Source organism: Myotis daubentonii, chromosome 8 (genome assembly GCF_963259705.1).
Source record: "Myotis daubentonii chromosome 8, mMyoDau2.1, whole genome shotgun sequence".
NCBI classification, from domain to species: domain Eukaryota; kingdom Metazoa; phylum Chordata; class Mammalia; order Chiroptera; family Vespertilionidae; genus Myotis; species Myotis daubentonii.
The window spans coordinates 95,265,308-95,291,042 of record NC_081847.1 but is presented as its reverse complement, the minus strand read 5'-3'; the positions used below and the strand labels follow the sequence as shown (position 1 = coordinate 95,291,042).

The following is a 25,735-nucleotide window of genomic DNA, read 5'->3' as shown; positions in this document are numbered from 1 at the left end:
CCAGGGAGGTGGCACCCCAGAAACAGACCATCCAAGGTCGCAAGGGGGCGGGGCCACGTGAGCAGCTGGACATGGGCACATGAACAAGGGGGCGGGGCCACGTGAACACACTGGAGAAGTCGCCTGAGGATGGAGGAGGGGCCCCGTGAAGATGGAAGGGATGCAGCCGGGAGCCCCCAGAAGCGGGAGAGGCAGGAAGGACCCTCCCTGGAGTCTCTGAGGGAGCACAGCCCCAGACGCCCTGATTTCAGATTCTGGCACAGAAGGGGGACAGCACGTGTTCCTGTTGGTTGAGGCCAGTCTGTTGTCATGGGAGCAGCAGCCCAAGAAATAGACCCTCCTTCCCCTCCTTCTGGGGCTTTGACCGGGTTCTGAGAACAGCTGGGCCCTGTTCCCCAGCAGGGGAGACCCCCCCAGACCTCCCCCTGCAGGGCTCCCAGGGAGACCATCCCTGTGTCTGTGCCTCGGCCCTGCCTCCCGCTCCCCCAGGTTCCTGGGCAGGGACAGTGCAGTGGGTGCACCAGGCAGCTTTTGGTGGGAAGTGCAGGCCACGTGGCTCAGGGACTCCTGCCACCTGGCCCAGCCCCCAGGCAGGATGGTGCAGGGTCCCCCCAGCCCCGCCTTCCCTGTCATGAGTCCAGCTGGGCCTCCGCCTCCTGGGGCACATGGGTTGACAGGAGCCAGCAACTGGGTTGTGGTGCCCATATTCCAGATGCCAACACTGAGGCTCAGAGAGGGGAGCAGAGGACCCTACCCCCAGCCCACCTCCCCCTCCACTCAGCCCAGCTCACAGGTGTTCCCCCAGCTGTGCCTGGTTGCCATGGTGTTGGAGGAGGAGGGGGAGGAGGAGTTTCCTGAGAAGCAATCCCAGCAGCTGACCCTCCTTCCTCATCCCCCTCTCCAGCTTCAAAGCCTCCTCTAGTGCAGGTAGGCGGGGTCTCTTCCTGGCCAAGCAGCCAGGAGCAAAGGAGGTCCAGGAGGCAGAGGGTCCAGGTACTGAGTTCTGGGACCCCACCTCACCCAGCAGCTTTCCTGGGCCGGGGCTCCATCGCCCTCCCACAGTTCCCAGACCAGGTGGCTGTGTCCTGCCTCCCTGCCTTCGCACATGCAGTTCCCTCCCCCTCGAATGCCCTTCCTCGTCCTTCAGGGCCCAGCTTGGCTGTAACTCCACTGGGGAACCTTCCCTGAGTCCCTGGGGCTCCCCCTGCATCCTCGCCCACCCCAGTCACAGCTGTTTTCTGGGTGCTCTCACGGGGCGGTGAGGTCTTGGGGTGCTAGCTCTGCCTTTGTGCCCGAGCCCCTGGCACAGACAGGTGCTGAGTAAATCCAGAAGGAAGGGAAGGAGGGAGGGAGGGAGGGAAGGGAGCAAAGAAACCCCTCTCATTGGTTGGAGCGGATCTGGGCCGTGAGCACCTGGCGCAGGGCTGGGCATGGAGCAAAGCCCACTCCCTTCCTGCCGCCTCCCCCTGAGCCTGGGCTCCAGCACCTTCCGCCTCACCTGTGTCACCCGTGTCACACACCCTCCACCAGGAGCCTTCAACGGGGTCAGCCTCGGCCCGAGAAAGGGCCTTCATGTCGGCTCCCATCAACAATGCCACCATGAAGAGAGCCTGGCATTTTCCTCCCTTGGAAGCTTCTAGAATCCTGGCCGTTGGTGCAGCCCTGCCGGGTCGGGCAGCATCTTACCTGCACGTCTCTCTCTGTCCCTGCAGCGTGCAGCTGCGGCTGGCGCCCCTGCGAGGAGACAACGGGGCAATGCCTCTGCCCTCCGCACACGGCCGGGCCCCAGTGCCAGGTCTGTGACGCCCACTCCTTTGGCTTCCACCCCTGGGCGGGCTGCCAGCCCTGCAACTGCTCCAGCGTGGGCACGGCAGGCACGGTGGGCACCCCTGAGTGCCACCCGGACCACGGGCAGTGCAGGTGAGCTGGGGCATGGACCCGCTGGTTCTCCATGGAAGGGACGATGCGTCTGCCCACACCGGGTGTTACTCCTGACTCTCATGGGCCCGAGGGCTGCATGGGGTCCCCTCAGGCCGCGGTTCCCCGTCCAGATAGGTCACGTGTGGAGTCACTTGTCCCCCAGGTGACCCAGCAGGGCCTGGTGGGTGAGGGCTGGTCGCCTGAGGCCACAAGCTGCCCGGCCTGTTCCCTCCACCATCCATCTTTTTATTTCTTTTTTTTGGTTAATCCTCACCCCAAAGTATTGCCCATTGATTTTTAGAGAGTAGGAGGGAGAGAGAGAAACATTGATGTGAGAGGCACATCGTTTGCTTGCCTCCCACTCGCGTCCTGACCAGGAATCGAACAACCCAGGTACGTGCCCTAGACTGGGAATCGAACCCGTGACCCTTTGGTCCGTGGGCCGACATTGTAACCACTGAGCCACCGGCCAGGGCTCCAGCATATTCTTGTGTCAAATCGCACGCGTAGAGTTACCAACTTCTACGTGTCCCTGTGGGGGGCGCCTCGCCACTTGTATTTAGGGCCGGGCTCCACCCTTCCCTGGGTTAGCTGGACGTTGTGAAGGACCGGGCAGGACTCGGGCTGAAATCCTCAGGCCGGTCCCTCCCTGGGGCAGCTGGACGGGGTGAGCCACATGCACCCCCTGCTGTGTAACCACCGTCCAGCGCCTCCAGCCTCTGGTCTGGGGGGCGGGACCCTGTCCCTCATGCCGTCGCCTCTCCGTCCGGCTGGTACGCTTTCACCTGGAAGCCTGTGACTCCGGCTTCGAGGTTTCAGTGCAGAGCCTGCCCGGCACCTGTCTGAGCCGGTGTGGGGGTCCTGTGTGTGTGTGTGTGTGTGTGTGTGTGTGTGTGTGTGGCGGGGGGACAGAGAGGGGAGGGACATGCTGGAGAAGCTCCTGGGAGGGGCTGCCCCGGAGCAGCGAGAGGTCCTGGCACGACTGCTGAGACACGAATGGCAAACGGCTGTTTCTATGAGAGGGAATCACTGATGGGCTGCCTCCTGCTGGGGATGGAGCCTGCAACCCGGGCACGTGCCCTGACGGGGAATGGAACTGGCTCATGCTCCTGGTTTGAGAAGGATAAAAACTATCCCTCTCCCTTCCTCTCTCTCTAAACGCAAAAATCAGGTCTTCCCTCAGCTCCTTCCTGAAGGACAGGGGTTGCTTGGCACGAGGCCTTCCTTAGGCTTGATCACTGCCTGCTCCTCGCCCCACAGGGATGGAGCCCGCACCCAGGCCCATGCCCTCCCCGGGAGTGGAACCGGTGCCTCTTGGTCCCTGGCTTGATGCTCAATGGCTGAGCCCACCTGCTGGACTCCTGTTCCTTTACTTTCCAGTGAAGTGAAAACATGTACAACAGTTCCCTCTTCCTGCCCGCACGCTGGGGGCTCAGGCCCGGGCCCTGCTGCCTCCGTTCTGCCTTGGTCGTCAGCACTGGCCCGGGCCGTGGACGCGCCTGGCCGGCTGTAGAGATGCTGACGGCTTCCGCTTCCTTTGCTCGGGCGCAGGTGCAGGCCCAGAATCTCAGGGCGGCGTTGCGACCGATGCGCTCCTGGGTTTCACCACTTCCCCGAGTGCGTCCCCTGCCGCTGCAGCAGAGACGGGACAGAGCCCGGAGTCTGCGACCCGGAGACCGGGGCCTGCCTCTGCAAGGTGAGCCTGGGCCGTGCGGCCGGGACATTGGCCGCCAGTCACTGTGGAAGCTCTTCATGTCCAGTCCATGCACAGGAATATATGGGGATGGGACGGACCCGTGGTCAATGTGGAGGCTGCAGGCCTCCTTAAGAGTCCGGTGACATCCCCTATGTTCATAGCAGCACAATTCACCATAGCTAAGATCTGGAAACAGCCTAAGTGCCCATCAGTAGATGAATGGATTAGAAAACTGTGGTACATCTACACGATGGAACACTATGCTGCTCTAAAAAGGAAGGAACTCTTACCATTTGCACCGGCATGGATGGAACTGGAGAGCATTATGCTAAGTGAAATAAGCCAGTCAATGAAGGAAAAATACCACATGATCTCACTCATTCATGGATAATAGAGACCATTATAAACTTTTGAACAATAATAGATACAGAGGCAGAGCTGCCTCAAACAGATTGTCAAACCGCAGCGGGAAGGCCGGGGAGGGTTGGGGGGCAGGAGGGAGGCGGGTAAGAGATCAACCAAAGGACTTGTATGCATTCATATAAGCATAACCAATGGACATAAGACACTGGGGGGTAGGGGAGGCTAGGGGACTGTCAAGGGCTGGGGGAAAAAAAGGACACATATGTAATACCCTTTGTAATACTTTAAGCAATAAAAAAAAATAAAAAATAAAAAAATATTACATCAGTCATTCATCCCGGAAGAAAAAAAAAAAAAGAGTCCAGTGACAGGTGCAACCCTCTCCAGAAAATCACACACATCTTTAAAAAAAAAAATATATATATATATATATATATATATATATATATAAAATTTATTTCAGAGAGGAAGGGAGAGACAGAAAAACATCAGTGATGAGAGAGTCATGGATCGGCTGCCTCCTGCACGCCCCACACTGGGGATCGAGCCCACAGCCCGGGCACGTGCCCTGACCTGACCGGGAATCAAACCCTGACCTCCTGGATCACAGGTCGACGCTCACCACTGAGCCACGCCGGCCGGGCACCCACACACTCTGCCTACAATTCAAGAGGCTCAGAGGTGCCCTAGGAGCCTGTTCCTGGCTGTGCCTGTCGGGCCCCAGGTCCCAGCGTCGGGAGGCCTTGGTCCCGTCCGACTGCGATTCCCTGCCTGCGAGACGCCAGCGGGAAGGACGTGCCCTGCGCCTGTGGGGGACACACGTTTAAGCCGCAGTTCTCAGCCTTCCTGACACGGCGGCCCTTTAATACGGTTCCTCATGGTGTGGTGACCCCCAATGTCACTGTGACACATTGAACATCATTAAAGCACAGTGATTAACCACAAAAACAGTATGTCATTGTAGATGTGTTTTCCAGTGGTCTTAGGCGACCCTGTGAAAGGGCCGTTCGACCCCCAAAGGGCTCGCGACCCACAGGCTGAGAACCGCCGCTCCAACGGCTCACACAGCTGGTTTAAGCAGTGAGGCCGTAGGAAGCTTAACAGTCACGCCCCGTCGTGTCACGCTCTGTTGGCATCCGCGTCCTGGCAGCCTGTGCTGAGTTTCGTTTGTGCGGGTAGGTTACGGCCGTCGGGACCCGCGGAGGGAATGACCTCTCCTTCCGTGTTTTCCGTAGGAGAATGTGGACGGTGCCGAGTGCGACGTGTGTCGAGAAGGCTCCTTCCACTTGGACCCGGCGAACCCCCAGGGCTGCACCAGCTGCTTTTGCTTTGGGATCAGCCGTCACTGCCACAGCACCCACAGACGGAGAGCGAAGGTGTGCGGGAGCGCGCCGGCCTGCTTCAGGGAGAACATCCGAGTGAGGGCGGACGGATGGGCGTGAAACATGAGGGCCAGGGAGTGTCTGGGTAGTACTTTGTTGTTGTTTTAAATACGTATATTTTTATTGGTTTCAGAGGAGGGGAGAGTGGGACAGAGAGAGAGACATCAGTGATGAGAGAGAATCACTGATCGGCTGCCTCCTGCACGCCCCACACCAGGGATGGAGCCCACAACCCAGGCCTGTGCCCCGACCGGGACTCTAACCATGACCTCCCAGTTCATAGGTCAACACTCAACCACTGAGACTCGCCGGCCGGGCCGGGCTGTATTACTTTGTTAAAAGGCTGAGCCTGGCCCTGGCTGTGCCTCAGCCTCAGTGCTGTTCCTACAGATGCTCTCCTGCCCCGTCCTGTCCTGCAGGGTGTCAGGCCCCTGCTCCAGCGCCTGGTGCTCACGGGCCTCCCTCACTGCTCCCCACGCCATAGCCCACCCGTCACCCTCTGCCCTATCGTACGATTAGTTCTAAAATGTGTGTATTATCTGCCTCCCTCCCCCACGTGTGCCTGAGCTCCGATTTTCCAGTGCCCCAGCAGCATCTGGGACAGTAGGTGCTCAGTGGGCACCGTTAAACACATGGCTTTGTGGTTCCTCCCCTGCTGCTTCTCATCAGCTCATCTTCCTGTGTTACTTCTTTCTCAGGCCTTTCACCACATCTTCTGTTTGGCCCCTTTTTTGTTATTGTGAATCCTCACCCGAGGATATTTAGGCAGAATGAAGGGAGGGGGAGAGACAGAGAGAGAAACATCGATGTGAGAGAGATCCACTGATTGGTTGCCTCCCACATGCACCCCGTCTGGGGCCGGGATGGAGCCTGCCACCCAGGTACGTGCCCTCGACCGGAATACAGTCGAAGGCCCCACTCAGTGGTTGAGTGTTGACCTACAGAACTCGTACCTCAAATCACTCGTATGTCAAATCAACAGTGAACGAGTGAGACACGTGATGCTGGGCTGATGTGGTGGCGTTCACTGTGACGTTCGCTGCGCCAACTAGCAGTGGGGTATCTGAAGCTGGCTTGTCACCCGAATTTTAGCTCGCAACTCAAAGCAAAAAATCAGCCGAGAGACGGCTCGTATCTAGAAAAACTCGTTAGTCGGGACACTCGTAAGTCAAGGCCTCACTGTAGATCCCAGAATCCTTCAGTCCGCAGGCAGGTGCTCCAACCACTGAGCCAAACCAGCTGGGGCTCTGTGGCCACTTTTTAAATTAACTCCATGCAAGTCAAACGTGTGTTGCCTTCATTATTCCATGAACCAGTAGCCTAATACTTGCTTTCTTTGTGCGAGTGTTGTATCCAGCAAGTATTCAAAGAAAGATTTCATTGCCTGCCTCCTAAAAGGAGTGCAGCCTTTAACTGGGAAAAAGTTAGTTTGTAAACCCACTCTGAAGTCTCCTCCCTCTGCCCCCAGGGAAGCCGGAGCCTGATTCCTAACCTCTGCCTTGCCAGCCCTTCGCTCCCTTCCTCTCCCCAGTAACTCCTGGCGCCCTGTGTGACCAGGGGCATAGTCAGTGCCCAGGCCCCATAGAGCAGCGATGACAGCCCAGCACTGCGTTCCACTCCCCGCCTCACACGCAGGAGCTCACCATAACAGGAGCCCACCGGACTAGGTGTTACTTACGCGCTTACCCAGGTGTCACTCCCACATTGATGGGCGCCTACTCAACGTCAGGAGCCAGGATGTGTCTGGGCACAAGGATAACCCCACACCCCCAGCTCTCTGCCCTCCGAGGACCCCAGGGCAGGGTCCCGGGAGACAGGGGCAGGAGGCCTGTGAGGCCAGGCGGCCGCTCGTCTCTGGCTCCTCTGCACAGCCCAGCTGCGGCGACAGGCCCCATCCCGCGTTCCCACCCTGGCTTTTGTGTTCCAGTTTGTGGACATGATGGGCTGGCGCCTGGAGACAGCAGACAGGGCCCAGATCCCCGTCTCCTTCAACCCCGGCAGCGGCAGTGTGGTCGCCGACCTCCAGGAGCTGCCCTCCACCGTGCTCAGCGCCACCTGGGTCGCACCTCCCTCCTACCTGGGGGACAAGGTAGGCGCCACCTGGGGTTTCTAGCTCTGTGTGTGGGGAATGTGGTTGCTCCCCCGTAACCTGCTCCTGTCTCACGCACGCCTCTTCACCTGCACAGGTGGGCCATGCACTGGTTATCTTCGCTGAGTAACAGGTTTCCTGCAACACTGACTTTTTAAAAGATAATATATATATTATATACATATATGTATATATATGTGTGTATATTTATATTATTGATTTCAGAGAGGAAGGGAGAGGGAGAGAGAGATAGAAACATCAACGATGAGAGAGAATCATTGATTGGCTGCCTCCTGCCCACCCCACACTGGGGAATCGAGCCCGTAACTGAGGCATGTGCCCTTGACTGGAATTGAACCGGGACCCTTCAATCTGCAGACGGATGCTCTCTCCACTGAGCCACACCAGCTCGGGCAACACCGACTTTTAAAGCAACAAACTGATGACCTAGCCTGGTTTCTGAGGTCAGGGGTCCAGGAGCGGATGCTCAGGGTCGCTCCTGAGGGTGCGGTCGAGGTGTCAGCCGGGGCGTGGGCACCTGGGCTGAGGGTCCACCTCCAAGCTGTCCCGGTTGCCAGCAGGTCTCTGTTCCTGCAGGCTGTCGGCAGGAAGCTCAACCACGGAGCCATGCCAGCTGGGCTACGCTTTTTTTTTTTTTTTAACAGAAGGATCTTTTACTTGTGAAGCTCCATCACGCTGTGCGGTTTAAGTGATCGAAAGTGGGCATCCTGTGGAACGTTAAATACCATCCCAGTCCGCTCGCTAGCGGCCCTGTTAACAGGCTGATTGTGTCTCTCTCCAGACCCTGGGCCCACGTATGTCTCACATGAGCGATGTTGCCCTGTCTCTTCGTGTTTGCCTGCTGACCACATCCCTCCTGTTGCAGGTCTCCTCCTACGGTGGCTTCCTCACCTACCAAGTCAAGTCCTTCGGGCTCCCGGCCGACATGGCCCTGCTGGGGAAGCAGCCAGACGTGCAGCTCACTGTGGGTACCAGCCCGACGCGAGGGACAGAGCGGGCGGCCGCCGTCGGCGCTGATTCCCTTTAGGGCAGCTTGACGAGGGGCTGCGAATGTCTCGATGACGTCGTTTCCAATATTTGTAGAAACTAAATGAAGGGTAGAGCACGCAGTGCCTGCCGGGACCCCTCCCCACCCCACCCCCCAGACCTATGTGCTTAGTGGCTCATAACTTAATTCTCATAAGTTCACTTTTATGTTTCCATCTTTCAGTTTCCTTTCCAAATGCTTTTGAGCCCTTCCTGCCGACAAGGCCACATGGCTGGGCTCCTAAAGGGCAGGCAATGCCTGTCCTCAAAAAGAGTCACCTCAACCTTTGCAAAGCACCTTGACACGAAGCACCAAAGGTCTGAGAGTGACGGCTGAGGGAGGAGTGGCTGCCACCAAGACCACTGCCAAGCAGTGCGGTATCCCAGGCTCGTTCTCTGTGCAGAGTCTCGCGAGGCCAGGCCATCAGCACACCTATATGTTACGGCCAACACGTTGATTGTGCAGACGGTTAGATTCACAGAGAGGTGATGCTCAAAATTTCTCCCTGGAGCATGAACCGTTACTCCGCTGTGTCAGGGCTGCTGTGATGAAGAGCCGACTGGGCATGTTGCTCAGGTTGAGGTTTAAAATGATCTGTGATCGCAGATGATCTCTTCTTTCTGAAACACGGCTCGAAGGCATTCCTGTCAGGTCTGGTGCTACCACAGAAAGCTGGGGCGTGTGTGTGTGTTGGGGTGGGGGCGCTGACAGTGGGCGCTGGCCTCCCCTGTGCCCTGTGCTAGGGAGCGGGCGCAGAGCTGGGTGGACAAGCTGAGTCCAGAGGGTGAGGAATGTAGGGCTGGGTCCCCCCAGGGGCTAGCCTGAGGCTCCCCGCTCTGCAGGCTGCACTGCAGCCTGGCACCTTCCTCCCAGCCCACCCCCCAAAGCGCTTTCTTGCTACCACAGTCCAGTCTGTAGGCAGCAATAGAAACAGAAGCTCATGTACTAACTGTGAGGCACAGCTTAAAATTTTCCCCCATCCTTTTAGCCATCTTTTGTCAAGAGGATTTGGGGGTTCCTGGCTGTGAACCCGCAGTGTATTGGGTAGTAGCATTTTGCTTCCTTGTCACTCATCCTTTGCCAGTCAGTTTATTTCCCAACAATTTTCTAGAATCGGGCACTTCATGCAACGTATGCAGATCCACATAAATTTGTTCTTAGCCTGTCCACAGCCTGAGGGCCCAGCCACAGCCTGAGGGCAGGCATGCTTTTCTCTGAACAGGGTCAGCGCATGTCCGTCGTCCACGAGGAGTCGAGTGACCCGCGACCGGACAGGCTGCATCACGGGCGGCTGCAGCTGGTGGAGGTGGGTGACCCCCGGAACGTGCCTCCCTGGCTCTCCAGGGCCCTCTGCTCACAGCTTAGCCCTTCCACACAGTTGTGCTATTTAACTTACTTTGTGAGGTAAAAATATGAATTATACGAATCCTCCGAATATAAACATCATTTATATCTCTCCGTTTAAAACGAGTTATAGAAACTATAGAGTTTCATCCTCACAGGGCTCTGTTTGTGCCATTTTTTTATGGCACGAGCACTGTCTATCCTCTTTGTCTTAAAAACCCCATGAGCCTCTAAGTGCTACGACGTATCCTCAGGTTCCCTCAGTGCTGGGACCTGGTGAGTGTCCAAAAAATGCTTGGGACGAATTGACGGAAACGCCACAAAGACGTCTAACATCAAAGAATAAGAAAATGTGGTTTATACGTGGGAGGTTGCGGGGAGAGGGCTGGAGGAGAAACAGCCCAGACATTGAATTTACTACAAAAGGCTTTAAATCAGCATTTTCAGTATGTCAAAGAACTAGAGAACACGCTGCCTAAAGAACTACAGGAGAACAGGAGAGCCCGGTCTTACCGATTCGTATGTTGAAGCCCTGACCCCAGGGCTGGGTTTGGAGCCAGGAAGTGAATAAGCTTAGATGAGGTCATACGGGTGGAGCCCTGACCTGGTAGGGTGACGTGTGCCCTCTAGTGTGTCCTTATAAGCGGACACATCGGGGAGCTCACTCTCGCCCTGCCGTGTAGGACAGTGCGGAGTGGCCATCTGCAAGCCAGGAAGAGAGTTCCTAACTGGCTGGCACCTTGACCTGGGATTTCTAGCCTCCAAACTGTGATGAAATGCACCTTGTTTAAGCCGCCTCGTCTAAGGTATTTTGTTATGGCGGCCAGAGCTGACTAAGACAAGGGCTCAGCAACAGGTTTGAGCAGGCAGAAGAGAGAATCACCCAACTTGAAGAAGTTCAATTGAGATTATCTATCTGGGGAACAGGAAGAAAAGAAGGTGAGGCAACACAAACAGAGTCTCAGAGATACTCAGAAAAAATGTACCAACATGTGCACAATAGGAGTGCCAGAAAGGGGGGGGGGGGGAATAAAGGCTGAAAACTCCCCAAATTTGATGAAAATCATTAATCTACACACCCAAGCTCAACAAACTCCAAGTATGATAAATGCAAGAAATCCACATACAGAAGCATCATAGTAAAGTTGCTGAGAAACAGAGAATCTTGAAGGCAGCATGAGAGAAGCACTGTGTCACATACATGGGGTCCTCAATAAAATTACAGCTGACTGTTCACCAGAAACCATGGAAGTTGGACAACAATGGGCTGAGACTTTCAAAGTGCGGAAGGTAACACACTGTCAACAAAGAATTACATGTCCAGCAAAATGTACTTCAAAAATAATGGAAATGAAGACATTCTATTATAAACAAAACTGAGAAGATTCATCAAATAGCCAACCCTCCTTACAAGAAATACCACAGGGAATCCTTTAGACTGAAATGAAAGGACTCTAGACAGTAACTTAAATCCACATAAGAAACCCAACACAGGTAAAAGTAACTACAAAGGTAAATAGAAAAGGTAGTATAAACATATCTTTTATTTATAACTCCTTTTTTCTCCTATCTGCTTTAAATGACAGCTGCATCAAGCAATAATTTTAAATCTGTGTTGGTGAGCCTACAGTGTATAAAAATGTAAGTGATATGACCGTAGACAAAGGAGCAGGGGAGGGAATGAAGCAACTGGAAGCCACGTTTCTGTATACTGTTGAAGTTAAGTTGGTATTTATATAAATGTCCAGCATCAGCAAGTCCACAGAGGCAGCATGTGGCTTAGCAGGGGCCTGGGCCTGGAGATGGGAATGGGCGGTAACTGCAGTAGCCAGGAGGCTGCTCTTGGAGGTGGGTGGACATGTCCTAACATTACATTGTGCTTCTGTAAATGTACTAAAAGTTTTATGCGTAAAGTGAGGGAATATTACTGTATATAAAGTATACCTCAAACTGCTAAAACTTACATTAAAATTACATAAGTATTATATTTATGTGTTAACTAGAGGCCGGTGCATGAATCTGTGCGCTGGTGGGGTCCGGCCAGCCCGCCCCGATCGGGGTAGGGGGGTGCTGATCAGGGGCGGGGCCGGCTTGGGGAAGGGGCCGCAGGCGGTTGTTGGCTGGCCGGCCCCTGGTCAAGGGGACAATTTGCATATTAGCTTTTTATTATATAGGATAGCAGTTACCATTTATTTATGTTTACTATACACTGTTCTGATGCTTCATGTGCATCACAGCACTAATCGCTTTCACCCTCAGGATGCTGCCGAGGGATTAGGTGTTGTTGCTCTGCCCATTAAAGAGACGTGGAGACTCTTCCAAGGAACCAGCAGACTCCAGAGGTTAAAAGCACAGGCTTTTGTGCACAGGATGCCCACATCCCTGTCATTAGAGATGCATGTCAAAGCCAGGAGACACCCCTCACACCTACCAGGAAGGCTACAAGAAATGTTTTTAATTAAAAACAAAACAAAACAAAAGAACAAGAGTGAGCAAGGATGTGGAGAAATTGTATGCCGTTGGTGGAACAGTGCATTGCTGTGGAAAACCATTGAGGCTCCTCAGAAATTTAAAGAATAGAATTACCGCATGATTCAGCAATCCCATTTCTGGATATATATCCACAAGAATTGGAAACAAAATTTTAAAGGCATATTTGCACACGTGTGTCCATCACAGCACTATCCCAGTGGCCCAGAGGCGAAAACAATGGATAAGAAAACGTGGCCCATACGTAGAAATGTGATCCCACCCTCAGGAGGCAGGAAACCCCGCCACAGGCTAGAACGTGAATGGCACTGGGGGATATCGTGCTAAGTGAGATAAGCCAGTCACAAAAACAACTGCATGATTTCCTGTAGAGAGGTATTTAAGCTCGAAGATTCATAGAGACAGAAAGTGCGATGGTCGCCAGGGGCAGGGTGCGGGAGGAGGAGATGGAAGTGATTTCTTAGTAGGCGTAGAGGGTCAGTCCTGCAAGATGACAGAGTTCTAGGCACCTGTCCTACAACAGTGCACGTAGAGTAATAGTATTGTAGCGTACAGTTAAATACGGTTAGCGTTTGTGCACCATAAGTGTCTATAGATGCGGGCGGCAGACCTTTTTTAATTAAATTCAAAATATCGTGGCAGTTAACTGGTTAAGGTGATAATTTTTATATTGTATCTCTTTTATCATAGAAAATGAATGTGTGTGCGCAAGAGAAGGTTGTGTTCTCTGTCCCAGTTACTCACATGTAAATAGCTGGGCTGCATCCCTCAGTTTCCATGCCATCTTTCTCGGTGCTTGCACAAACAAAAGTGTATTTTATTTATTATTTTTAAAAAATATATTTTTATTGATTTCAGAGAGGAAGGGAGAGAGATAGAAACATCAGTGATGAGAGAGAACCATGGACCGGCTGCCTCCTGCACACACACCCACTGAGGATCGAGCCCACAACCCGGGCCTGTGCCCTGACGGGGAATGGAACCGTGACCTCCTGGTTCAGAGGTCCATGCTCAAACACTGAGCCACGCCAGCTGGGCCACAAGTACATTTTAAAAGAAGCCTAACCCTGGAAACTCCAGTTTCACTGCATTGTTCCTGATTTCCTGCCTCCGTTTCCCCCTTCGACGCAGCGCTCCCTCCTCCCGGGAGGAGGCAGGACATCTGACGCCTGAGTGTCTGTCCCCCGCCGGGCCCTTCCTCTCCGACGGCATCTTGTTTTCTGCTGTGTCGTCGACTGTCTGGGTGTCTGCCTCCCTGAGGTGAGCCTGCCTCTCTGTTTCCCTGCAGGGAAGCTTCCGGCACGCGGGGAGCGGCGCCCCGGTGACGCGGGCGGAGCTGATGGTGGTGCTGTCGGGGCTGGAGGATGTGCGCCTTCGAGGCCTGTACTTCAGCGAGACGCAGCGGCTCAGCCTGAGCGGGGTGGGGCTGGAGGAGGCCTCGGACACGGGGAGCGGGCGCCGCGCACACACGGTGGAGATGTGTGCCTGCCCCCCTGACTACACGGGTGACTCATGCCAGGTAGGAAATTCTCCTGTCCGTGCAAGCGCCCCGGGCACTCCTGGCCGCTGTCCAGCACCAGCTGGTCTGGGCCGCCCGCTTCACGCACAGGCCTCGGCGGGGCTGTGGCTCCTGTCTTGCCTGGACCGCCCCCCCCCCCAGGTGTTAAGTGGAAAGAAATCCCAGTGTCTCGGAACCCACGGGAGAGCTGAGGAGCCCGTGGATCTGGGGGTCACATCAGAGCTTCCCGGAGGCTGGAAGGAGCCCCAGGCGCACCCCAGTATCCGAGCTGCTGCTTCCCTGGTACCGACCTGGGTTCGTGCTTCTCTCTAACCCAGGCTCCCTCCATCACCACCCTGCAGAGTTAAGTCCAAGTACATCCCAGTCCTTCGTGGGGACGTCAAAGTCCCCTTTTCCCACTCACAGCAGGTCCTCGCTTGAGGTCCAGTCGACTGGACTTGTCCTTACAGGATTAAAACGCGCCCTCAGCCCGGCTGGTGTGGCTCAGTGGTTGAGCGTCGACCTATGAATCAGGAAGTCACGGTTCGATTCCCGGTCAGGGCACAGGCCCGGGTTGTGGGCGCCATCCCCAGTGGGGGGCGTGCAGGAGGCAGCTGGTCAGTGATGCTCTCTCATCATTGATGTTTCTGTCTCTCTTTCCTCCCTTCCTCTCTGCAGTCAATAAAAATACATTTTTTAAAATGTGCTCTAAAATGAAGCGACTACACACCTCAGGCTGTCAGTCTGCTCTGTTGCTAAGCGAGAGGAGAAATCACAACGTTGGTACAGTTGTCAGGAAACAGTCGTCCTGTACGTCCTGCGGACACCCTTCATTTCTCAGCCCTCGAGGGCGGCACACCCCACGGGGACCGGCGCCTAGGAGTCCTTGTTGTTTTTTAATCTAAAGTGCATTATCTGCATGTTTGGGGCTCCTGTCTCCTGCCATGTAGCCCACAGGGCCCCCTCCCCCATCCCTCTCCTCCTCTCCAGCGGATGACTGAAATGCATAGCTCCAGGGAAGGAGTGGAGCCTGGGATTAGGGCCTCCCGCCCTCCCACCCAGGGCGTGGCCTCCGTGACTCAGCCTGTGATTTACAGCTGCTCCTGGCTGGGCTGCCCGCCCACCCGTCTGAGGCCAGGTGGATGGAAGGTGGTGCCCGCCCCGCCTGGCAGGGATTACAGAGCGGCTGCTCTGCGGAGCGGCTCACGGTGCTCTCCCCAGGCTGACTCATGGGTGCAGGTACAGGTGGGGCCTCCCGCCGCAGACAGCCCGCCTCACCTGAGTCAGGCGGCCTGGCCCCGGCAGGAAGGGCTGGTATAAGAGGCAGGGCAGAGGCTGGTGTGCAGCCAGCAGACGCCCAGGGACCAAGATGCCCCCGGCAGTGAGGTGGTCGGCCCGGAGCGTGGGGTGGCTGTGGATCTTCGGGGCGGCCCTGGGGCAGTGTCTGGGGTACGGTGCCCAGCAGCAAAGGGTGGCGTTTCTTCAGCCTCCTGGTCAAAGCAGCCAGCAAGCAGGCTTTGTGGAGTTCAAACCCAGCCAGGTAATGTCCCCTTCACATTTTGGCGTGGGGTTGGGGAGGGGTCCCAGCTTTGTGGTGTCTTAACTTCCTTAGGGTATGAGTGGGTAAAGGGGGGCTGGGGCGGGGCCGGCGGCCTCCCCTCCCCTGGACTGGCGTGTTTACTGCAGGGCCCGGCAGGCTAGCCACACACCCTACAAACACCAGCCCCCCTGGAAGTGCCAGGCAGCTGAGGGTTTGAACACTTGTGGGAGGTTATAAGCTGTGAAACGAGCCCTTTTGAGAGTAACCTGAGCCTCAAACAAGAGCCCGGAGCCCATCGGCTTTCCAGTTCTCGGAAGAAAATGACCCGCGAAGGCAGCCATCAGGGTCAGCGAAGTCCCTGTTTTAAGATGTTGGTACCACACGGACCAGGCGGCTCAGCGAGGGCTTGAGCTCACACATTCGGTTCTCTCTCCACGTCCTGGGCGTTGCACGGAGCCTCACAGCCATGATCCTCCGGCTGCTGAATAGCTGTGGGCGCCTCAGCTGTCCTCGGGAAAGTTACCCTGGAAATGACCATTTGAGAAATGACGAGCTGCAAGCCCCTTTCCTGAAGTCACATCTCAGGACACCCACTGTCACTGAGGGAACGTCTTTCATGCAGTCAGAATCGAACTGAGCTTTACGTAAACTGGGGTTCAGGTGCCCTGTGGAGGGGAAATGATCACATTTCAGGAACTGACAGATGGCTTATCTGAGAGCCGCGGGACCCATACCTCCGGCAAGGACTTCTTCCGATTCGAATGAGAGCAGATCAGGGTGGATGACTTACCTCTAACCAGGGTCGCCTGCCCTTCCCCACAGAACGTCCAATTGAGGCTTTTACTTGGTGTTGTTGCAAACGAACCCGCTGTACCTCTTTATTGGATAACTTGTTCCTTAGCCAATGTGATTACTGTGTGTGTGAGAGGTGACAGGTGGTGATAATCACCGGTCCTCACCCCTGATGAGCCGCGATGACTGGCTTGCAGAGGCGACCAGACCCTGGTCGGCTGAATTTCGTTCAAAGAAATCTCGGCGGTGCTTTGGGCTGAAGAGCATTCCTTTCATACTTGGATCCTTCGGGCAAGCCCGTTCATAGCGCAGCTGAAGGAATCTCGTTTCCTGCAGCGGCTCCTTGGCTAAGCCGGGTTCCTGGCAGCTGGAGGGAAAGTACATTGGAAGCTGCGGTCCCGATCTGTGCACAGTGTGGCTTCGCGGGTCACCGTGGAAGAAGCTCCCGGCAGCCGCGGGCATGTTCCAGACGGGCAGTGCGGGAGGCTCTCCCGCCGGCCGGTCCCCGGTCCCGCCGCCCCCACTGACCGGGAGAGAGCTTGTGGCCACGGACGGGTCAGGGTGGCCAGTTCACGTCCAGGTGTCCCTGGGCGGTAGTTTCAGAGTCTGAAGACATAGGGGCTGTTGAGAGGGGATTGGACAAAAGACCTTTATCTTGAAAGATTACATTTCCTGGTGCTTTGAGGAGAGGGCACCTGGGAGGCCGGGAGGGGTGCGAGGGGCGGCATTGGCGTTAGCCAGGCACTGGTTCTCTCTGCGAAGGAACAAAAGTGCCTGGAATTCGGCTTAACGGCAGAAATCTAAATCATGTTTAGGGGCTGGTGTAGGAATAGTTGCTTCTCTTTATCGGGGCGTCCTTAACTAGAATACCTCTTTAAAGTAGACGACTTCACTACAAAGGGTCATTCTTTTCACCCGTGTGCAGAGTGACGGCTGTGTGCCCTGGGAGACAGTGCACGGGGGACAGAGTGGTCAGCGCTGTGGAGCGGGAGCAGGGAGGGGCTGCCTGAGCTGGCTTCGTGCACAGTCGGCCCCGCTATCCCTGCCAGTTCTGTGGGAACCGGGCACGCTCCCCGCTGCTCCCCCTGCTGCCTGTAGCTCCTGAGGGGCGGGGGCTCGATCCCACAGTCCTGCCCCGGTTGTGTGGGTCCCAGTGAAGACCCCCTCCTCCCCTCCTCCCACACGGCCTCACCCACCTGCCCAAATCCGTACCTGGAGTGGGAATGGCTACCAAAGAACTTGAACTTGAAGGGATTTGCTTAGAATCCTCCCCACGAAGGACTGAGGTCCTCATCCCCTTTGCACCTTCACCTCCGCCCCGATCCCCTCCCCCTGGAAACAGCTGGCGTGAGAAGGAGAGGAAGCAGGTCCACACCCACCCTCCAAACTTCCCTTCTCGGGATTTCCCCCCCCCCGTCGTCCCCCCCCCCCGCCCCGGTCCCCCACTCGGGCACAAACACACTCCCCCCAGGACACCCCCCTCCCCCAGGGCCTGGGAACAAAACAGAGCCCAACAGACAAAGAAGAAAGCAGGTGGACAGGCCGGTGTTGGAGTGACATCCACAGACAGACCAAGGGGAGATTTAAGAAGCGAGGCTTGTCCGTTAGAACGGTCACGTGCTTTGGAGAATAATTTCCCCCGTTCTGACTGAACACTTCATTTGAAAAATAGGGCTGCAGCCCCGGATACTATCGGGACAACGAAGGCTTGTATACCGGCCGGTGTGTGCCCTGCAGTTGCAACGGACACTCGCATCGATGCCAGGACGGCTCTGGAACATGCATCGTGAGTACAGGACGCTGGGACGCTGCCAGCAGGCGATCTGTGTTGTCCTTCCCCCACCCCCACCCCGGGACATCCACTGTCACATCCTACACCCCAGGCAGCGGGGCTGTGCACGTGCAGGAGGCCCGAGAGACGAGTCCGAAGCACCTCACCCCTCACCCTCCTCCATTTTAACATCTTCGCTTCTAAATCTCTGCTTCATTAAGTGATTTTTTAAATATAGTTTTATTGCTTTCAGAGAGAGGAAGGGAGAGGGGGAGAGGGATACAAGAGATCAACCTAAGAATGTGTGTGCATGTGTGCATAACTCACGGCACAGGCAGTAGGGTGGTGAGGGCCTGGGGCAGGGGCAGGCTAGAAGGGAGACAATGGGGGAAAAGAAGAATAAAGACTTAAAAAGAAAAAGAAACATCCATGATGAGAGAATCACTGATAGGCTGCCCCCTGCACGTCCCACACTGGGGATCAAGCCTGCAACCCAGGCACATGCCCTGACCTGGAATCGAACCGTGACCTCCTGGTTCATAGGTCGATGCTCATCCTCTGAGCCACACCAGCCGGGCCATTAAATGATAGGAATGGGAGGGTCCTGGACTTAACTCTTGCGAGGACCTAATAAATCGGAGTCTTCCCCGTGGCTCCTGTTTTGTTGGGGCGGCGGGAGGCTGTGGAGGGCGTGGCCGGCAGAGGAGAGCAGGTCAGGAGGAGGCCGGGGAGAAGGAGAGGTGCACACAGTCGAGCACAAGCCCTCCAGGGCTGAGGCGAGTGGGAGCGAGGAACACAGGCGAGCCGTCCTGCCATCCGTGGCTCATCCACCGGAAAACAGTCTTCTGGAATATTGTAGAAAGTTCTCCTGTACACAATAGATTCTCAGGGACCTTTTCCTGTATTTTTTTTAATATCTATTTTTATTGATTTCAGAGAGGAAGGGAGAGGGAGAGAGAGAAACATCAGTGATGAGAGAGAATCATTGATGGGCTGCCTCCTGCACACCCCACACTGGGGATCAAGCCTGCAACCCAGGCATATGCCCTGATGGGAATCGAACCCTGACCTCCTGGTTCACAGGTCAGAATGCACAACCACGGAGCCACGCCGGCTGGGCAGCTCTATTTTATTTTCAGAAACGCTCCCAGCAAGCTTGGAAAGTGGGTATTATCCTAGCTGCACATTTTAAGAAAAGTGGAGCTGCATGTAAATCACACAGCAGGAAAGTTGATGTATGGAGAGCGCTGAGGCTCAGGGAAGGCGGAACTTAGTCAAGACCCACAGCTATGCAATGGACCTGAACCAGCTGGTCACCCCACCGCACCCCCAGCACCAAACCCCAAGTAGGGGGCGGAAGGGCCGCACACCCTCTCCAGCACCAGCAGTGGCGGGACAGACGGGAACACTGCAGTTAGCACAGTGCCACACCCTGCGGAGACCGAGGACGTGGTGACGATCTGCGCGACGAGGGTGGCCGCGGTCTCCACAGTCCCCCGTGTGATCGGCTGTGGCTCACTGTGCCGTCTGTCTGTCCCCAGAACTGCCAGCACCACACGGCCGGGGAGCACTGCGAGCGCTGCCAGGACGGTTACTATGGCAATGCCATCCAGGGCTCCTGCAGGGCCTGCCCGTGCCCGCACACCAACAGGTACCGGGGACAGGCAGTGGCTGGGTGGCTGGGTGGCTGGGACTGGGGGGGGCAGTGGGACATGGTGCTGCTTTGGGGGGTGAAAAGGTTCTGCAGCTGAGTGTGGTGATGGCGGCACAATCCCGTGGCGACACTGACAGCCATTAATGGTACAGTTACCTGGGCCACCTGCGTGCTCTGTGAGGTCAGTAAAGCAGTCGCATAAAAAAGAACAAACAAAACGTGCAAACCAGAAGACAAAACAAAGTCTTTGCAAGCGTGCACTTCAGAGTTTTCCCTTTTCCTCTCTCCTTTCGCTGTTTGTTCCGTGACTGAGGCTATTTATTTATTTATTTATTTACTAGAGGCCCAGGCATGACATTCGTGCACTGAGGGGAGGGGGCTCCCCTCAGCCCGGCCTGCGTCCTTCCGCAGTCCAGGAGCCCTCGGGGATGTCCAACTGATGGGGAGGCAGGAGAGGCTCACCACTGCGCTCACCAGCCATGACCCAGCTTCTGGCTGAGCGTCTGCCCCTGGTGGTCAGTGCGCATCATAGTGACTGGTCGTTCCACTGTTCGGTCGATTTGCATATTACCCTTTTATTATATAGGATTTTTTATTCATTTCTGGGAGGAAGGGAGAGTGGGGGGGAGAGAGAGAGAGAGAGAGAGAGAGAGAGAGATAAACATCAATGATGAGAGAAAATCATTGATCACCCACCTCCTGGGCCTGTGCCCAGGAACGGAACCTGGGGCCCTTTAGTCTGCAGGCCGACACCTATCCACTGAGCCACACAGTAGGGCTGTGCAAGTATTTCTGGAGCACCCAGTACCTTCTCTAGGTGCCGGGGGACCTGCAGTCGAGACCCACACAGCGCTCTCATGAAGCTGTACCTGGGGAAGGTGCGGGGGGAGTTGTCGCACTCGGTAAACACGCACAAATGAGTAAAAAGTGCGCTCGGACAGAGGGTTGTGCAGCTGGTGGTGACACGCAGGCCTTTCAGAGAGGGTGCTGGGAGGGGTTCTGGAGTCTGTGGGCAGGGACCAGTGAGTGCTGAGCTGGAGTAGCCACGACCGTATCTTAGCAACGCGGGTCCCAGGCCAGGAGAGAACAGAAGAGAAAGCCCCGCGGGGATGTGTCCCTGGGCAGGGAAAGGGCAGCATGGCTGCAGTGGGTGTGGGAGAGGGGCCAGGAGAGGCGGCTGGCGGGCAGGGTTCAGGCAAGCTGGAGGGAGACGTTGGGATTTTACCTGTGAGGCGTGGAAGCACAGGACCGTCTGACCCCCTCAGTGTGGTGTGCTCTGGGCTGTCTCTCGGACCCGCTGTGGCCCAGGGTTATGTAGGTAGAAAGCTCTGGGCACCTGGGCACATTCTTGCTCACTGCGCATGGGCACTGTGGGTCCATGGAAAACCAGCACAGTTACTAAGAGAAGCAATAAAGTCAGGAAGAGCCCGGCCTCTGTGGCTCAGGGGTTGAGCATCCACCTCTGAATCAGGAGGTCAGGGTTCGATTCCTGGTCAGGGCACAGGCCTGGGTTGTGGGCTTGACCCCCAGTGGGGGATGTGCAGGAGGCAGCCTATCAATGATTCATCATTTTTAAAAATTTCTTGCAAAAACTTTATTTTTTAAATATATTCTTATTGTTGATAGGATTACAGATGTCTCCCATTTCCCCCCCTTTTTTACCCCCCGCCTCCCAGCCCCTGCTCACCCCCCAGGTCCTTACCACCCTATTGCCCGTGCCCATGGGTTGTGCCTGTGAGTATGTAAGTTCTTTGGTTATTGCTTCTCGTCCCTCCAACCCCACATGGAGGTGTGTCAGTCCATGCCTCCCGGCTTCGGGTCCTCTCTCTCTCTCTTATCTCTTCTATGTCTCTCCCTCTCCCTTCCTCTCTGAAATCAATAGGAATGCTTTTAATTAAAAGTAAAGAGCCAGCAGGACCAGGCCTCAGACAGTGTGGGCCCCAGGCTGATGGTGTCCGCCGAGCAGCAGAGAAGCGCTGGCCCCGGTGCCTGTCCTGTGGTGCCTGTGGGAAGGCTCCTGCGTGGCTGGCGGTGGCCTGGGTGCTCCGCGAGCCTGCCTGGTCCTGCCGCCGAGCAGCCGGGAGATCCGTCCCGCTCCGCCCAGACTTGTTGGAGCAGAGGCTGGAGGGGGTGGAGGCGGCGGGTTCCCATGCGATGGAAGAAGCTTTCATCTTCCCTGAGTGCATCAGCCGACGGCCCAGCCATATCCAGCCTCCTCCAGCAGGATGGGTGCCGCTGGCGGGTTTCCGACTGTCCCCTGGAGCTGTGGCTCTGCCGGCCGAGAGAAGCTCCCAAATAAGATTTTTATTTTTGCTGGAGGCCCGGTGCGCAAAACCGTGCAAGGGCCTCGGCCCTCGCAGCCACGGCCTCATCCGGAAGGCCATCTGGAAGGACGTCCAGGAGGTCGTTTGGCTATCCGGTCTAATTACCATATCACTCTTTTATTATTATAGATTATTTTTTTTTTTTTTACCAGCAAATGGTAAACGGAGTCATTTCCCTCAGACTTACACAGCGGAATGTTCAAAGCACAGAGATAGACATTTCTCAAGGGGTTTTTTTCATGATCTTTTTTATTATTATTTTTCTTTAAGCTTTTCAGCTCAGCTGGCGTGGCTCAGTGGTTGAGCATTGACCTATGAACCAGACGGTCATGGTTCAATTCCCGGTCAGGGCAAAGGCCCGGGTGCGGGGCATGCAGGAGGCAGCTGATCAGTGATTCTCTCCCATCGTTGATGTTTCTCTCTCTCCCTCTCCTTTCCTCTCAGAAATCAATAAATATGTACATATTTTAAAAAGCTTCTCAAATGTACGCCAGTTGAGAACTAAAAGAAGGGAAATGAGAATCCCACAACTTGGCCTGGGAAACAGCCCGAAGGGGCCCCACGCTCGTGCCTCAGTGCCCTGGGCTCCGGGCCGCCCCTCACCGCTTTCCCCCAGAAGGCCATGTGCTGATGTAAAAGAACTAGAGTAAACACGGAGAACGTTTTCCTAAAGAACCCGAACTCTGTGTTCTGTTCTGCCCAGACTTGTTGGATGCCTTCCTTGTTATTTCTGGGAAAATGCTGTTGTAATCGTCTCATCCACAGTGAGCTGCTTTGCTCGTCTTAGGGGAAGGAATTCAGGCCCAAAACAGAACAGAACAAACACCTTTGGTCCCTGTTCACCGAAATGCGCCCGACGGCGGCTGAACGAGTCCCCCGTTGTCTCTGCACGTCTCCGCGGGAGGCACGTTCTCCAGCAAAGCAGCAGCGCCTTGCTGCCTCCTTGTGGCCAAAAGTAATGAGCCCGGAGCCCGTGGAGGCCACTCTCACCGGCCTTTGTTCTGTCTCCTTCAAGCTTCGCCACGGGCTGCGTCGTGACGGGGAGCAGCGTGCAGTGTTCCTGCAAACCTGGCTACACGGGAGCGCAGTGCGAAAGGTGGGTGCTGCCTCTGCCCCCCGCCAGCCTGCAGGTGGGGGGGCCCTGCAGGTGGGGGGGCCCTGAGGGGGGTTCCTGCAGGCACCTGGCTTTGGGCAGGGCTCTGCCCGGTCCCAGCTCAGAGCTGGGTGGGGCTGTGGTTTCCCTGAGGCTGGAAAAAGGTCTTGGGAAAAATACAAGACGCTCACTTAACAAATCATTAACTTCCTTCCTTGCCTTTCCTGTGTGTACACTGTTCAGAAACTTGAGAATAAGGTCCAATAGGCCATAGTCCTATGTGCTCCCCAACATGCACCCCTACACACTCCTACCCCCTGCACACCCCTATATACTCCTTCCCTCATATTCCCATATACCTCTTCCCCTCCACACCCTGCATCCTCCTCCCATACATATCCCTACATCCCCCACCTCCACCTAAGTTCATCCCTACATCCTCTGCCCCTACATATGCACACCCCTACCTGCCTGTACACACACACATACTCCGACATGCACACACATCCCCACAGCCCTAGACACCCCTACACACACACACACACGCATGCGCACATGCACACGCACGTGCACACACACGCGCACGCACCTCTACATCCCCATGCAGTGCTTTAGGGTTAGCGACACGCCGGCACAGCCGAGCACTGTGAGGGCAGCGGAAGGCACTTGTAAGCTGGCTGGGAAGGTAGTGCACACGTATTTGGAAAAGAAAGCGTGTAACAGCCGCATCATACGGACACCGTGCTTTTAAATTTAAAATGACTTTATCTTAAAATCAATACATACTTATTATAAAGGTGATGTCATGCAGGTGAGCAGGGAACCGAGGAGGCCCACCACGCTCTCTGGCCTCTGGCCACACCTGGCTGAGGCCTGACAGTCCTCTCACGTCCGTCCTCCCTCAGAAAACCGGTGCTCACAGCCTTTCTGCAGGCGCCGGCTTTCTTGTAGCCCCTCTCTTTCCTTCTGCTTTGACTTGTTTTCTCACCTCATGGTATGTTAGCAGCACCTTCCCATGTCAGCGAGTGCCCACTGGTAATCCCTCCCAGGTCAGTGCGTATTCATGATAATAGCGTGTCTGGCTCCTTGTGCATGTTGCTCACCTGCTGTCCGGCGATAGGGGTCCCTGAGGGCTCGCCCTCCTGGGGGCCCAAGAGGAAGGCAGCGTCTCTGCCTGCACCCCACTCTCACATTCTCATTCAAGCCATAGACACACATTCCTGAAAACCCACTGAGCCGTCCTCTGATGGGGTGCCACAGCCCAGGCGGGGCTGGAGCAGGAAGTGGGGGGGAGCAACGCTGAGCTCTTTGCGTGTTCCTCCTCTTCTGTACTTGGCACAGGTGTGCGCCAGGATACTTCGGGAATCCCCAGAAGTTGGGAGGTAGCTGCCAGCCTTGCAGCTGTGATAACGGCCATCTGGGCAGCTGTGACCCCCTGACCGGAGGTAAGAGCCACTGGTACCCTGTTACCTGCCTGTTCAGGCCGGGGCAGAGGAGCGGTGAGGAGCCCCAGTCAGCGCTGTCAGGGAGCGTAGTGCCCCAGCTGACAAACGGCCCTTTACTTCGACACCCGGTGGAATGCCCAGGCGGCATTTTCCGCTGGTGGATAACTTATTTTGAGTAGGTTGCTGTAAGTAAATGGTTTTTAAATGCAGCTTTTAAAAAATGTATTGCTTTCAGAGAGAGAGGAAGAGAGAGAAATACCCATTTGTTTATCCACTTATTAAACATTCATTGGTTACTTCTTGGATATACCCTGACCAGGGATCGAAAAAAGTAAATTGTTTTCAACTCATTTTTTAAATTTTTGTTTTACTTTATTTTCCCCCTCTATGCCCTCTTCCACCTCCACCCACCCACCCCCCCTGCAATCCCGCACTTGTCCGTGTCCGTGAGTTGCGGCCAGCGTAACCTCAGTTCTGATGGCTTTGCTAGGACCTCTGTTTCATGAGTAGTGGTCGCATCGCGTTCTGCGTCTGGCGCAGTCAGGTGCTCTTTCTCCAGGGCCATCTGTTCTCGGGGGCGTCTACGATGGGCTACTTGCCAAGGACAAGGTGGCCCCTGGGAATGAGCCTGGTCCTTAGGAAGGACTTGGAAGAAGAGGGAGGCCGCCCTCTTCCTTGTCTGACAGAGTACGAGTGTGATTTCCGAGGAGCAGGCCCCGAGACGTGCCAGGGCGGAGGCGGGAGGGGGGCTATTTAAGGTCAAGCCCAGCCTCTGTCAACCCAGAGCTGTGTGGCCCCGGGCAGGTGCCCTGACTTCTCCAAGCCTCCGCTTCATCATCTGCGAACCCGGGTCCGTCTCCCCGGCGGCCACAGACCAGACCCGGCCCGGGATTGCTCCCAGAGGAGCGCCGCGTAGATGGTCATTGTCCGTCTAGAACGAGTGTCATTTCCCCGCCTCAGGGCCGCGTCCCTGTGTTCTCGCACGCCCCGGGATGGGGCACAGGAGGCTGTCCCACGAAGGGGACGCCGCACTGACGATGAGGAGTTTAATTGTAAGAGTAGATGCTGTTTCCTAGAGAGGAAACCGAGTGTAAAACCAGAGGCCAAAGCGAAGTTCCTACAGCGAGGGGGCGGGAGACGAGAAAGCGCCCCTTCGGCGGCCGGGATGGGAGGGAGCGGGCGGAGCTGTGACAGCGGGTAGTGTGGAGGCTAAAACCTTGCAAACCAGCTCTTCCGAAAGCCGTCAGGAAGCAGGTGACGATGCGCGCGTGACACTGTCTCCTTTG

At 55.8% G+C, this 25,735-nt stretch overlaps 1 protein-coding gene across 4 annotated transcripts in view; it reads left to right on the top strand.

The window, feature by feature from the left end:
• The window catches only part of LAMA3 (laminin subunit alpha 3), a 139,025-nt gene that overhangs the window by 76,203 nt on the left and 37,087 nt on the right, over nucleotides 1–25,735 (top strand). For 3 of the 4 annotated variants that reach the window (XR_009454219.1, XM_059707464.1, XM_059707465.1), the window contains exons 30-40: nucleotides 1,713–1,920; nucleotides 3,472–3,616; nucleotides 5,215–5,355; nucleotides 7,289–7,450; nucleotides 8,337–8,435; nucleotides 9,721–9,804; nucleotides 13,621–13,851; nucleotides 17,835–17,948; nucleotides 19,475–19,584; nucleotides 22,927–23,007; nucleotides 24,346–24,449. Coding sequence is in view for 3 of the 4 variants with exons in the window: in XM_059707464.1 (XP_059563447.1) it covers nucleotides 1,713–1,920; nucleotides 3,472–3,616; nucleotides 5,215–5,355; nucleotides 7,289–7,450; nucleotides 8,337–8,435; nucleotides 9,721–9,804; nucleotides 13,621–13,851; nucleotides 17,835–17,948; nucleotides 19,475–19,584; nucleotides 22,927–23,007; nucleotides 24,346–24,449 (1,479 nt within the window). In the remaining variant the exon portion in view is untranslated. Of the gene's footprint in view, nucleotides 1–1,712; nucleotides 1,921–3,471; nucleotides 3,617–5,214; nucleotides 5,356–7,288; nucleotides 7,451–8,336; nucleotides 8,436–9,720; nucleotides 9,805–13,620; nucleotides 13,852–15,036; nucleotides 15,371–17,834; nucleotides 17,949–19,474; nucleotides 19,585–22,926; nucleotides 23,008–24,345; nucleotides 24,450–25,735 lie in introns of those variants that run through there. The other variant, XM_059707466.1, reaches the window with a different exon arrangement.